Source organism: Tachysurus vachellii, chromosome 16, assembly GCF_030014155.1.
Source record: "Tachysurus vachellii isolate PV-2020 chromosome 16, HZAU_Pvac_v1, whole genome shotgun sequence".
Taxonomy (NCBI): domain Eukaryota; kingdom Metazoa; phylum Chordata; class Actinopteri; order Siluriformes; family Bagridae; genus Tachysurus; species Tachysurus vachellii.
In genome coordinates this window covers 11,665,425-11,680,682 of record NC_083475.1, presented here as the reverse complement: position 1 = coordinate 11,680,682, position 15,258 = coordinate 11,665,425, and the positions used below count along the sequence as shown (strand labels likewise).

The 15,258-nt window shown below is 41.3% G+C and overlaps 1 protein-coding gene across 3 annotated transcripts in view; it reads left to right on the top strand.

Annotated features, from left to right (window-relative positions):
- The window catches only part of brd1a (bromodomain containing 1a), a 17,700-nt gene extending 2,839 nt beyond the window's left edge, over positions 1 to 14,861 (top strand). The window contains exons 2-13 of one of the 3 annotated variants that reach the window (XM_060889186.1): positions 1 to 491; positions 1,171 to 1,327; positions 1,411 to 1,542; positions 2,254 to 2,382; positions 3,548 to 3,860; positions 5,444 to 5,698; positions 6,859 to 7,302; positions 7,575 to 7,701; positions 10,249 to 10,382; positions 11,394 to 11,503; positions 12,291 to 12,445; positions 13,469 to 14,861. The exon at positions 1 to 491 is cut by the window's left edge and continues 878 nt beyond it. In XM_060889186.1, the coding sequence (XP_060745169.1) occupies positions 1 to 491; positions 1,171 to 1,327; positions 1,411 to 1,542; positions 2,254 to 2,382; positions 3,548 to 3,860; positions 5,444 to 5,698; positions 6,859 to 7,302; positions 7,575 to 7,701; positions 10,249 to 10,382; positions 11,394 to 11,503; positions 12,291 to 12,445; positions 13,469 to 13,652 (2,631 nt within the window). In that variant the 3' untranslated portion in view covers positions 13,653 to 14,861. Of the gene's footprint in view, positions 492 to 1,170; positions 1,328 to 1,410; positions 1,543 to 2,253; positions 2,383 to 3,547; positions 3,861 to 5,443; positions 5,699 to 6,858; positions 7,303 to 7,574; positions 7,702 to 10,248; positions 10,383 to 11,393; positions 11,504 to 12,290; positions 12,446 to 13,468 lie in introns of those variants that run through there. The other 2 variants (XM_060889187.1, XM_060889189.1) reach the window with 2 other exon arrangements.
- The last annotated feature ends 397 nt before the right edge of the window (positions 14,862 to 15,258 follow it).

The following is a 15,258-nucleotide window of genomic DNA, read 5'->3' as shown; positions in this document are numbered from 1 at the left end:
CATGTGGTCTGTGCTCTGTGGGTGCCTGAGGTTGGCTTCTCTAACACGGTCTTCATTGAGCCCATTGATGGCGTAGCCAACATTCCACCCGCCCGCTGGAAACTCACCTGCTACCTTTGTAAGGAGAAAGGCGTTGGCGCCTGCATCCAGTGCCACAAGGCTAACTGCTACACCGCCTTCCACGTTAGCTGCGCACAGAAAGCCGGTCTTTTCTTGAAGATGGAGCCTATGAAAGAGACTAACGATGCTGGTGACCCCACCTTTACTGTGAAGAAGACGGCCTATTGCGGAGCTCACACGCCCAACGGGTGCGTCAAGAGACCCCTCAATATATACAATGACCCCAAACGCGCAACCAAAAACGGATTCTGTCGGACGCCGAAGAAGAAAACGAGTCTGACGAAAAAGCAAAAGAACAAAAAAAACAAAAAGAGCGTAGAGTCGGTAGCAGCAGTTCCAGCTATTACTGTGTGTAGTTTTCCACCTCATAGGTAAGTGTTAGAGGGAAAGAGAGGGTCATGTATGTACAGAAAATTACTGATGATACCGAAATACTTATCGCTTTATATCACTACATAGGATCACTTTGTTGGGAGTGTTGACACTTTAAAGTTAAAGGAGGAAACACTTAAATCTGTTCCTATGAAGTTTTTTTTTCATCGAAAATTTGGACCCCAAGGTGGCTGTGAAGCAGAATAAAAAAAAAAACAGTTCCAGCGATGGAAAATCCAACCCGTAATTAATAAGTTATTACACGGTTCTTATAGTTATTAACCTGTTTGCAACTTCAATTGTTTGCTTCCTCTTGAACTAAATGTGATCATAATCTCAGTGACTTGTCAGCTATTAATAATGTCACCTTAAGCCTAATGTATTGTCTTGGTGGAAAGTTGAGATTTATTTCACAGTTAAAGGGGATGTGCAAAAAAAAAGTGATAGCATGTTTACGTGATTTGTTGTGACAAAGAACACGTGTCCTGCATAATCACAACACTTCTTTAACATATGGATCTACAAAATGGTATTAAGGCTGAGTGCACAAAGATGTATGTTTTGGTAATAAGATCATGCTTTATGGTGATTTTTGTTTGGGTTTTGTTAATTAAACAGGAGAGCTGAGTGACTTTAGCTCATCCATCGTCCCTCTAATCTCCTTCCTTTATGCAACAGGTTGGACTCCATCCTCAGTCAAGTATCTCTCCAGAGAAAAAAGGCATTTGTCGAGCTGGCCTTGAACTACTGGACCTTGAAGAGACAATCACGGAACGGACTGCCGCTGATCAGACGACTGCACTCCAGCCTCCAGTCCCAGAAAACTGCCCAGCCTGTGAGTCTGACGAGACCCTGCGCTTCAGTGGCTTGAACATGTTGAATAATGTTATCTGAAACCTTTGTGTTTCATTTGTGCAGAAGCACAGCGAGGAGGAGAGCCGGGCACTGAAGGAGCAGCTGAAGGAGTGGCAGCGTTTGAGGCATGACCTCGAGAGAGCCAGGCTATTGCTGGAGCTTATCAGGAAGAGAGAGAAGCTCAAGAGAGAGGAGGTAATGACCTGGTTTCACTGTTTCTCTCAGCTACTTTTAGGAAGAGCTTGAAGCTCAGAAAGCATATAAAGAGACAGTGATGCAACTGCAAAGATGCCTAAAGAAACCTAAAGCAAAACAGACTTTATATCAGTCTATTGGTGGTTCTGCTTAGTGACACGGGTGTTCATCTGTTGCTTTGTTAGTCGATGCCGTATTTTCAGTATTCCTAAGAGAAATTTTGCTAGTGATGTCATCCTGTGACATCAGTGTGGCATTTACAGTGGTGTCCCTGAGAACAAAAAAAAAAAAAAAGACAGAAAATCATTTTTCCCAACGATGTTCAGTGTCATATTGATGAGAGGTCCAGCACAGAAGTAGTGGATATGGCTGGCGCTGGGCTGGAAGTTCCAGACTACAATGCAGCTATATGACCCAATAATGACGCGAGTTTGCAGGCAGACAAACCGCAGAAAATGTGAAAATAAACCGACATGCCAATTAGAGATGTTTCAAGTAACAAAAATCAACAAGATATTGACGTGATAATTCTAATAGTAGTCATTCGATTTGTAATTGTAAGGTTTACTGAGTGCATTTGATGCATTTCCTCAGATCAGCCTAATTTCAGGGAACATACTGTGTCCTCAATGCCACAGAGTGCAGTTAAACGAACCCTTTTTCATTTATTCTTTTTCTCTGCATGTTCATTGTTTCTTGGTTTCTCCACAGATTAAACTGCAGCAGTCAATTTTAGAAGTGCAGCTCTCTCCGTTAAACATTTTGCTGAAGGCAGTGTTGGAGCAGCTGCAGGAAAAAGACCAGGCCAAGATCTTTGCACAGCCAGTCAGCATCGAGGAGGTAAATGTCTCTTTATGGGCAAGAAAAATACATTCTAAATGGCTAAATGTTATGAAATGGCTACTGATCATGTGGCTCGGAGGATTAGTGTAACTTAACAGCCAGTCAGCGTGTACACTGCTGAATGGTACGTCCGTTACAGTGGAAGGCTCCAAGGAAGATGAGAGTCTTAACACTGACTAGCAGGATAAAGCTCCACTCATTGCTTTACTAAACTCTAAAAAGACCATTAACGTATTCTCATGTATCAGTGAATACATGGAGCACCGGAGAACAGTCACAAGCCCGTGCACACAGATCACGTGCGCAGGCTAGTTGTTCAAGTAGTCGCTAGAACAGGAAGCACTACTTTTTAGTGACATTTGCAAAACCAGACGTTTTATTTCTTGTGCATGTTTAAGTGTAATTAACTTTGTGGTGTGATGCACACATCCAGGCTGTGGATGCTGTGGACCGGAAGACTGGAATATTTTGTATTTGAGATTTGAGGAAAACTCCCAACAAACTTTAAGGAGATATATAATGTCATCTTTTCTCCAGGAATGTGTATACTTCTTCATTTCGATTTCTCTATTAATTCACTTAACTATCTAGCCAGCTCTATACGTAACATGGCATTATGTTAGCTACCACTTTTTATTATTTAGTCAAAGCACGCGACTGGGCAGCACACTGGACATTTTACATGACTGGTGGATTTGTTTTTAAACGTATGGCCTGTCCACTCCCGCTTTCATGCTTCAAGTATTTCCCACATCATGTTCACTCTATATCAGCAACACACTGCATATCAAATTCTGCTATATACATTTGCATTTAATACAGTGTCCAACCTTCTTGGAACTTCTGAATATTTTCTAGTGGAATTTTATACCATTCATCTAGCAGAATATCTTCTAGTTGCTCCAGAGAGGTTGGAGCAGGGAACCTACTTCTCAAACCTTCTCTCCAGACTTTCCCACACTGGTTCGATGATAATCAGGACCAGGTGATTTAGCTGGCCAGGGCAGAAGTTCATACTGGTGCTTCTGAAACCAAAAACTGAACTTTTGTTTGTGTGTATCATTGAATTATTATCTTAAAAATTTGTGTATAAAACAGTGAGAAATGCTGTCATGCTGTCAGAAAGAGAACTATATTCGAATTAATGCTTGATCCCTTTCAGGTACCTGATTACATGGACCACATCAGGCACCCCATGGACTTCTCCACCATGAGGAAACGTATAGACGCACAGGCTTACAGTAATCTGGACGATTTTGAGGCAGATTTTGATTTAATCATTTCGAACTGCATGAAATACAATGCCAAGGACACATATTTTTACCGCTCGGCTGTCAGACTGAGGGATCAGGGAGGAGTTTTACTCCGGAAGGCACGTCGCCACATCGAAAGCATCGGTTTTGAGCCAGGCGCAGGCATGCACACGTGTGAACCACCTAAGGTCGAGGCACCTCCTCCTTTCTCCTGGGAAGACGGTAAGCACCATGTTTTTCTTTGAAATTATACAGACGGTCAAGAAACCTGAGTATTTCTGTCCATTTCCAGCTAACATTTCCTCTTCTTCCTCAATCCAGCATTCTGTAGCTGTGATCAGCTTCCATGTAATCATTCTACACACTCACACACTCTCTCTTACACACACACACACACATACTCACACTCACACACACACATATACACACATACACACACATACACACTCACACGCACACACACACTCACACACACACTTACACACACTCACATACACACACTCTCACACCCACTCACACACACTCACACATATACACACATACACACGCACACTCACACGCACACATACACTCACACACACACGCACACACACACTCACACACACTTACACACACTCACACACTCACATACACACACTCTCACACTCTCACACACACACCCACTCACTCACACCTGTTGCAGGGTATTGTACATTTATTACAGTGATGTTCACTCCAGTGCTGCATTTCGATAAAATTATCCATAGAATTTAGTGACAATATATTTATTTATTTCAATGTGGCTTTTTCATATGTTGTGACGAAGTACTTTCCTCTTGTTGCTAGTGGTACTCATGCTTGAGAGAAGTAATATAAAGAAATAATAACAGAAACATTAAGCATAAAACAAAAGTTTTCCTCAGAGGCGGTTCAGTATTTCAACCAACCCTGCCTCAACAGCCGTTATTATCCAGACTATTGTGCATCTTCCATCAGAGTTTAGTGAAAAATACTTTCTCAGGTTGACGAATTAGTCTTCTCATTTTAATGTTTTCTCACTGAACTCATGTGGATGTAGGGTATAATGAATACCTGAACAGCGAATTCAGTAATCTGCTACAGATGTCTGACATAATAACAGTTCATCTGAGCAGCATACAGGCTGAACACACTTCCATTAAACTTATGAGGCTGTCACACTGGCAGTTTAGTCGGAAACAATGCAGAGCTTACACGAAAAATCGGAAAACTATGGTACCGAACCTGAGACAAACTCTGTGAGGTGGTGTGAGTGCGGTTGTTCTGGAATTGTGCCGATTCCTGTGAATGTAAACAAAACTTGTTCTCTGTCTGCACTTGTTCAGGAAGTGAAGTAACCTGCTTGTGGGTTTAGTGGCAGTTGTACTTTATTAGACACAGAAAGTGTTGTGTTCATGTGCGTTTGCGATTATGTAAGATGGACGCAAATGCATCGGAGTTTATCATTTTATATAAATGCATCAAAAGAGTCTAAACCCAAACATAACACTTGAATTTAGACCACAGCAAGCCAGTGAAAAGCACCTCAAACCCGATTGCAGGTTATCTTAAGGAAGGAATCACAGACATTGTGATGTCTGATGGTTATCCACATGAAATGTTGATGAATGATGGAGAAAAAAAAAAGATTCCCATCAGAGCTGCTGGAATAGAAAATGAATCAACACCTTCTAACCAAGTCAGAATTGAGAAATTCTGTAGTAATTTGCTGGCCTGCATCCTCCACCCCAGTTAGCTCTGTACTGAACACACAGCCATTAATAAAAACACCTCATTTACTCCCTCAGTGGACCGGTTGCTGAGTCCAGGCAACAGGAAGCACATGTCTCTCGAGGAACAGCTAAAGGAGCTTCTGGAGAAGCTGGATCTGACCACGGCCATGAAGACGAGCCCTTCGCGCAGCAAAAGGCTGAAGCTGCTAAAGAAGACCATCAGTGACGTGAGGCTGGAAATGAGTCTGAAGAACACGCTGTCTCACACTTCTGAACACGAACGACCGACAGACAAGCCGTCAGCAGAAGAGCACAGCCCGGCCGACGAAGGTTAGTGCGAGCCGAACACATGAAAGAGCTCCAGTTTGTTTTGTAGCTGAGGTTTTATCGCCATGGAAACACCATCGCTAGGTCTGGTTCAGATGAAAGGTCCTTGAACCTGTAATTAAGATTGTATTTTCAAAGTACTTAATCAACTAGAGCTTTCCATAGGCTGATATGGAATCCAGTCTGATATGAATATCCAGTTTGTAATTTGTTCAAGGGTGATTTGTGTGGTTTAAATAAGGTATAAAATGTGTGCTGTTATAGAAAAGAAAATGGTCTGAGTTACCGGTACCACTACAAATTGGGTTATTTTCCTTTAATAGCACAACCTTAAGAGTTTTATTTCTTTTATACCACAGCAGTTTGGCAGTTTCTTTTTTATGTCTTAATGATGTGCTAACATTTTAACCATTTCTATTTGCATTCAATGTTATAGAATATCTGTGAGAAGTTACCTCCTCTGATCACTTGCTTTTTTTCCCCCTCACTGTCTAGTAAAGACAAACCCAGTACTTGTCATGTTTGGAAGAAGCTATTAAGCACCCAGTCATCTGTCCTAATGACTCCTAGGGCAGAAAATATACTGACCGTTACAAAGTACTGACACTGGAGACTCCTTCCATTAAGGATTAGATAAATAAAAGTCTCCTAACAAAAACTCTACTATATCAATGACTCAAATGCTTATTTTTTTATTCAAATGCTTTCTTAAAATGTTTATTATTAGTTTATGTGGAGAGTCCAGAAAATTTCTATGGAAATAATTATATATATTGTAACATATAAAGGAGTGCAGTGTTATAGACCTATTGTGTATGTTAATTTGTAAAGCTTCTATCAGAGTTCAGAATATAAAATGCATCTTATTTATAGAAGTGATCCATGCTGTGGTGTAATGTGTAATGTTGTAATGTGATAGAATGACGTATAAAGAAGGAGAAACCTGAATGTGTAATCTTTCAACAATGGGGCTTAAAGTACCAGTCAGGCCCTTATTGACTCACTGTCCTAAATAATAATCCATATATAACGTGATGGATATTCACATCTGGAGCCTCACATCTGAAGCCTCAAAAACATGTTTTGAAAAAAGGCTCTTTTTTTTTTTTTGTCAGAGCTTTTACACACTGGACTAAGCCTTTGAGCCTTTTGTCTTTTTTCAGGAGACAAATCGGCCCCTCCAAAGCTGGAGCCGTCAGATTCTCACCCCCCTGTCATCCAATCAGACGGCCCGTTGGAGCCGCCCACGCTGAACCCTGTCGAACTTACTTCAGAGCAGCAGTGGCTGGGAAAGCCCGAGCACACAGACACGCTGAACGGACTCTCCAGGGGACGGTTACTGATGGACAATGCTGACGTCAGCGTGGTGGCTACTTCTACCGTAGCCGAGCGCTCGGCTCCTGTGAACAGGCGCACGTCTGTGCTTTTCCGTAAGTCCAAAAGCACAAGCCCGCAGAAGGCCGCGGGAGGGGACGAAGCCCAAATAGGTGCCAAGACCATCCTGTCAGTAGTGATCCCACGTTTGGAGACCCTGCTTCACACCAGGAAGAGGACGCGAAGTGCCAGCCGGGGCAGCGAGGGCGAAGAGATGTCTACAAAGCGCCCTGGTACTGCCCAGAGGAGTGCGGAAGCACTGACTCAACTAGATCATAACTATGTCAATAGACAACTTACCCAAAGCTGCACTGTTTGGATAGTCTTTGTTTGCTATAGAGCTTTAAGGTTAAATAAATAGTGTGAAGAGAAGGAAAAACGTATATGAAATTTCTTGAATTTAGACTGAAGTTTGTCTTCCCTCAGGCAGAATCCACTCTCCTCTGTGCAGATTTTGTTCGACATGTTGATTCTCCGTCTCTCTCATTTTCTTTATGTCTGTCAGGTCTGTCGAACGGATTTGTTCTGGAGGAGCAGAAGGCATCGAGTCCCAGCAGGCAGCAGGAGCCCCGTCGCAGATGTGCCTCAGAATCCAGCATTTCATCCAGCAGCAGTCTGTTGGGCAACACCAGGTACACACACACACACACACACACACACACACACACATCTATAATGTCAATACAGCATTCATACTGATGTACCAAGAAAAAACTTTATTCAAAACCCCTGATCAGGCAAAAAGCTTGTTGCAGAAGGTTCTTAAATCTGATCAATGATAATGACATGAGTTTTACTTGTAGTGGAAAAATGGCCTTTGCATTCAATCAAAATGACACTAACTGCATTAAGAGACATGGAGAAACTCCTTGTATCAGTATGAAAGGACTACTTTCACCCAAACTGCCTCAAACAGCTGTTAATTTCACTCCCTTTGTGAAATGCTATAGTGCACCAAGCACCTCTTTATGAGGCTGGAGAAGCACTGATGCTGTCCTAAATCAACCTTATTCACTAACAATAAAAGACTTAAAGAATAAAAGCTGAAATAATGCACTTGAGCACACCTAAAGGTTTTACTCTACTGCATGCTAGTAAAATAAGAGCTATGTGGATTCAATACTGTACACAGCTATGCCATGTGAGAGCTCTGAAATAGTGTGCAATCCTGTTGGTGCTGGCACTCATCATCTGTGTAGTTATATTTTTAGCCTGAGGGCTCTGTCATGATTTGCTCTCTGAAGAAAAAAGCATCAAGGATAGTAATAATACCCTAACTTTTGCTCAAGCTCAAACATACAGAAACACACGTACACAAACAAACAAACAAATATAACTGGTGCAGACTGACAAATGCACAGGTAGACAGGCAGAGAGGCACATGTACAGACACGTGTGCAGAGAGACGTACAGACACGTGTGCAGAGAGACGTACAGACACGTGTGCAGAGAGACGTACAGACACGTGTGCAGAGAGACGGACAGACACGTGTGCAGAGAGACGTACAGACACGTGTGCAGAGAGACGTACAGACACGTGTGCAGAGAGACAGACAGACACGTGTGCAGAGAGACAGACAGACACGTGTGCAGAGAGACAGACAGACACGTGTGCAGAGAGACAGACAGACACGTGTGCAGAGAGACAGACAGACACGTGTGCAGAGAGACAGACAGGCACGTGTGCAGAGAGACAGACAGGCACGTGTGCAGAGAGACAGCCAGGCACGTGTGCAGAGAGACAGCCAGGCACGTGTGCAGAGAGACAGCCAGGCACGTGTGCAGAGAGACAGCCAGACACGTGTGCAGAGAGACAGCCAGACACGTGTGCAGAGAGACAGCCAGACACGTGTGCAGAGAGACAGCCAGACACGTGTGCAGAGAGACAGCCAGACACGTGTGCAGAGAGACAGCCAGACAGACATACAGACATGTACAGGGAGACAGATAGACAGACAGACATGTACAGGGAGACAGATAGACAGACAGACATGTACAGGGAGACAGACAGACAGACACATGTACAGGGAGACAGACAGACACATGTACAGGGAGACAGACAGACAGACAGACATGTACAGGGAGACAGACAGACAGACAGACATGTACAGGGAGACAGATAGACAGACAGACATGTACAGGGAGACAGATAGACAGACAGACATGTACAGGGAGACAGACATACAGACAGACATGTACAGGGAGACAGACATACAGACAGACATGTACAGGGAGACAGACAGACAGACAGACATGTACAGGGAGACAGACAGACAGACACATGTACAGGGAGACAGACCGACAGACACATGTACAGGGAGACAGACGAGCAGTCTCAACAAACATGAAGCACATGTTTGAAAATGAATTCCACTGTGTAATAATATATGCACTGTTCTCTCCTGCATAATAAATGGGGGACATCACAGTACACAAACGGATTGTCTCTGATTAAAACCATTTTATCAGCTGTGCTTAAAGTGATCCTGAAGTTGGAGGAGGTCAGAGCGTTCTGTATTCGTGTGATATACATTTGTGTGAATTAACGCAAATAGCAGCTGCTTTGACTTGCCTTTTCTTCAGAAGAAGCTTTGTTTGCCTGAACTGTGTTAAGAGACATGTCCCTGTAAACTTTAGTACTACACTGCAGTTTGTTTTAACAATAGAAACACACACTTGCTGTGTCAAGCTTTTTTGAAGAATGGTTTGCACTGTATGTCTAATTGTTGTGATGATAAAAGCTTTTGTATTGTCAAATTATTAAGTTGCCATTTCATCTTCTTTGGTGCACTGAGCCAGCTTGGGTAAAATAGGCTGATAGTAGTACATTGAACAGATGCCTTGTGTGAATGCAAACTAATTTTTCCCCCTGTTAAGCATTTTGTTTGGGTAAAATTCGAAATCTAAGCAAACTCACAGGAGAGAGTGTGCTTTCCCGTGCCCTTGTTGAGGTTTTTATACTGTACTGAACACCCCAATTTCTTTTGACTGGTTTCCTTTGCCACATTTCACGTGACCCTCTCCTTTGCATCCTTCCATTTACATTAGAGAGAAATGTCTGTTAGATCAGCAGCACTCAACAAAACCATCGCATGAGTGTTGGCGTGTTTAGATTCTTTGGTGTATTTGAGGCACAATCTAGATCTAACAAGAAGCGTTCACTCCCTTTCTGTCCACAGAGCCCCTCTGGGTTTCCCGAAGTGTGGAAAGGGGAAGCCGGCTCTCGTGCGCAGGAACACTGTGGACGACAAAACTGAGCTTATCGCTTGTATAGAGACCGGAAATTTTGCCAAAGCTGCTAGACTCGCTGCTGGTGAGTTTGTGTGTGTGTGCGCGCGTGTGTGCACGTGTGTGTGTGCATGCTATTTAACACTATCGTGTGGGCTGTAGTTGAGTGTAGAGTATCACAGATGATTGTCGGACGTCCTCAACGCCAACTATCCATTAGCACTGATGAAAGCTTTCAGCTTGTTTGATTACAGCTAGCTGTTATGTAAAATCTTTAAATAGAAGGCAAAGATTATAAGACCACTCTAGTTTTCTTAAGGCATTTTCACATTTGACAGTTTTTAGAGCCTGAATCAGAGCTTTTTCCCCCTTATTCTTATTCTAATATTTTTTACTTTTTTAATTCCTTAGTAAACAACCTGTTGACAAGCATGGAGAACTAAGCATGGTGCTGAATTATTATTATTATTATTATTATTATTATTATTATTATTTGACAATAATCTATTTAGTAGTATTTTATAGTGATTATTTTCTGATTTTATTCACTGGTCAGAGTTTCTGCAGCGCTACGACTCTGTCCTTTTGTTCAGTTTCTTTGTTGCAGGTCAGATTAGCAGCTTGCGTATATGAACTGCTGTGTGACCTAAAAATACCCAGCATTTTTCATGTATTACTTGCAGTTACTTTGACTCAAGGTCACATTCTGACTTCATCTCCCTATCGTTCAGACTCTCTTGGAACGGTCGTTTTAGTCTGCGCTCGTTGTTGTATGGATATCTCTCTGACCTGCCTAAACCTAAACGAATCGTAGCCCTCTGGTGAAAATGCACCGGGGTTCAACGTGAATAAACAAAACACTGAATACACGAATGCATCCTTAGACATCAGCTATAGTTTAGTGCAAATTTTTACTTGAGAAAAACAAAATGTAGCGACTGTGATTTTATGTTCTGTGAATGCGTCATGTTCCGGAGTGAGTTTTACCGTGTATTGCTGTGAATACTCCGTCTCCTTAAGCATGGCTTTGGAAGTGTTTTGCTCTGTTTGCAGCGAATTCCCCCTAACCGCATTGTCGTTATTCCTGCTTCCATAGAAGTTGGGAACAGCAGTTTGTGGATGCCTGCTAATGCTGCAACAGTTGTTCTGGAACCTCTAAAACTAGTTTGGGCAAAATGTAGTGGATATCCGTCCTACCCTGCCTTGGTGAGTGTGTGACCGTGTGCTAACTATTTCCTTCATCCAGGAAACAAAATGAGTGAGGAACCGTCTACAAAACCGTGCACAACCGTGTGTCTTCATTTATTTAATACACTCCTGTTTGTTTCCAGGATGATTATCAGACCCTTCAGGATTTTTTTTTTTTTTTTGATTGCCTCCAAAAAATGATTGATTTTTCTTTTTTAAAAACCTTTTTCCTTCAGAAACCTACATGAGCTGCAGAAATTGTAAGCGTAGGATTCATCTTTTACACTGCTACCGGTTAGCTGTACTCATTAGCTGTGCCATGCATGCATATGCTGTAATTTTGAAAAGCTCCTCTGAATATCACAGAGATTTCGTGTTACTTTCTGCAATCACAGAATCTTGAAATCCTGGAGGGACTGTATAATTTGTGTGTGTATATATATGTATACATGTATATATAAGTTGTCATCTTTTTAATATCCACTAGAAGGCAGCATTCTATCAGTGTAAAGATTTAACTCCGGAATCATCTCTTTTTTTTGTCACTGATACATGATAGTATGACTTTGTTAAACTAGTTCACAAGTCAGAGCTAACATAATCTCATTTAAAGCATTGATGATTGAAAAGCTGAGATTTCTTGTGGTGAATTGTATCATTGTGACAGGAGACACACACACTCAAGCCTCTTCATTTATCGAATGCACTGAAGCCATTAGGACACCAGTAGCTGCCTGTGTATGCATGTGCATATCAGATACCTAGCATTCGGTCATCATCTGCTCTACATCTTTGTTTCTCATAGATAATCGACCCTCACATGCCTCGGGTGGGCTGCAATCACAACGGGGTGTCCATACCAATCCCACCACTGGACGTGCTCCGCATTGGAGAGCAAATGCAGTACAAGTCCGAAGAAAAGCTCTACCTCGTCCTTTTCTTCGACAACAAGCGCAGCTGGTGAGCTTTCTTTTTTTTTTTCAGTTTTTACATATTTTCTATTATTTTTTTTTTGTTGACGTTAACAGAATTTAAATAATCAGTGAATATTGCCGTTAAATTGCAGAACTGTCCTTTTTTTAAATAAATAAATAAATTGTGAGACTGCTTGAGAAAATCCTTTCACACATCACTAGTTCACTGCCATTTCTACAGCATCACGCCCTGTCTGTCTGTCCTACTGTCTACAATTAAAGGGGTCAATTGCTGTAAAAAAAAATTGAGAACCCTGTGTGCAAGTGACTGCTTCTTTGTGTTTAAATGGCATTAAACCAGCAACTTGATCAAAGCAAAAGATCCAGATCATGTAATCAGCTCCTCCTTTATTTCACATTTTTTGTGATCATTTCAGCCAAAAATGCTTAACTTTGTTCTTTCTTTCTTTCTTTCTTTCTTTCTTTCTTTCTTTCTTTCTTTCTTTCTTTCTTGTTGTAAGCACAGGATTCTGCTTCATCCAGTGAACACACATGTAATTAATTATAATAATTCTGATGGCTGTACTCATGTAACACACGTGAATCAGATAGGGCTCTGTGTGTGTGCTCTGTGACTGAATGTGTGTTGTGATGACATCTTGGCCCAAATATGTGGTAAATTTGAACAATTGCAAGCTCTTACGAATGACGAAGAGTTTGAATTTGTGTTAATTTCTGCGACCATAAAATATCCCAGAGCTTTTTGCTTAGAAACTATTACTTTAAACAGCTTTGGGCAGTCTGACTGTAGAGCTGTGTTTGCTGATCCGTCGTCTTATTTTCTGAATATGTTCTTTAGAAAGGCAAGGGTAGAGAGTAAATAAAAATAAAAAAGTTTTCTTAAGACAGAGATAAATGTATTGATAGGCAGAAGAGAAAGTTTTGCACAAAACCTGATTTATTTTACATCCCATTATGGCAGTTTGCCTGAACTCAAGCGCAGTGACGTGATCGGTTTTCATAAAGGGTCACACAAATGTTTCAATTCATTTTAATTCTATCTGTCTAGGCAATGGCTTCCTAAATCCAAAATGGTTCCTCTCGGAATCGACAAAACCATCGACAAGTTAAAAATGATGGAGGGCCGCACCTCTGCCATCCGCAAAGCCGTTCACATCGCCTTCACGCGGGCCATGAACCACCTGAGCCGAGTGCAGGACGAGCCGTGCAGCGATCTCAGTGACGTTGACTAACAGCGGAGAACCACAGAGCACCTGGCTGGACTGGAAAGCCTTAGTATTCTCCATGCCTTGCTCAGATCTTTTGTCTGCTGCCAAAGCTCTTTTTCCTCCTCCTCATGATGAGAAAGTTGCTCTGGCGACTGCTGCTTCGATGAGCCTGTGTGTGAATGCATTCGATTGTTTCTCCTTCACTGTGCTGGGCGTTCGCTGCCACCATCACTGCCGCTCACCTCCTTCAATTCCACCCGAAGTTCTCATTTCCACTCACTAAAGTGTTCATATGTTCGACAAACTCTGTAAATAACTGTAAATAGCTTCATCCTAACTTATTCTGTAGAGTTGCCGCACTGGGTACTGTAAATTTAGTTTCCTTTTTTTGTAGTATTTATATAATATTTTTTGTTGGTGAATTACCTTTAGCATCTAAGCGTCTTCCTCACCGATGCAGAAAAAAAGAGTTCAAGCAGGAAACGACGTTTGATCAGGGCTTAAAATATAATGTGAGAATATTGTTTTTGTTTTTCTTTTTTTTTTTATCATTTAAATTATTGAGGTTTATATGTATAAACTTCTTTTTGGTATTATGTCTTTTGTACCCAATAATGTTTTTATAACAGTTTTAGCCTATTTTGTTGTGATATATTTATATAAGTAAAATATATATATATATATATATATATATCTGTATTCTGTAGATGCTCACACAAATTACTGTTGTTATGGAAACTGAAAGTGTGTTGTTCTCATGAAACCAAAAAAAATGCTGCCCAGACATTTTTTTTTAATATATGTTTTTTTTTTGTTTTTTTTTTGTGTTGTTTGAACAGCCTTGTCTACACTGTATTGTTTTGTTTGTTTGTTTGTTTTTTGTGTTATGTATTGGTTGTGTACTTGGGACCTTCCTGATGTAGCTGAACGATGTGGCCATGTTAAATTATTCGTGGGGAGATAAAATAATTGAGAGATGAGATATTTCAGTTGGCACATTCCATTGGCTCTCTTAATGATAGCCCTGATAGAAATACTGATAGATGTGACTAGTGAAATAATTCATTGCGGTCATTTAGCTGTTCTCTGGGTAGCAAAGGGTAGAATTAATGGGTGGATACATTTTATACGTTATAGATTTTTTTTTATTATTATTATTATTGGATAACTGAAGAGTTGCTGGGAGTTTTTTTTATACAAAATAAAAAAAGATGCCTAAACTAACTAAACATACACACTAGCAGTGTCTTTACTTGTTCCTTTGGTTTTATTGTGCATGTTGACGGCTCATGATCCTGGTGATGCCTCACGGTTTTCGGGTCACCTCTTCGATCCTCAGGTGGTGAGATTGCCATGTGTTTGTGTGTGGATTTCTTCCAGCACCTCAAATTGTCTCCTGTCTCCAGGTATGAATGTGCGCGTTGAAATGAACAGACATTTAATCTGTGTATATTTCTGCCTTCATGGCCAGTATTCCCAGACTCCATGACCACCACCACCCTGAATAGAATAAAGCACTTTCTGAAAATGAATGAAAAAAAAAAGTTTTTCATTTATTTACATCTCACCAATCTGATCAGAGAGCTCCAGCCACTGGATGGCACTGTGGCTACACGATTAAACCGACATG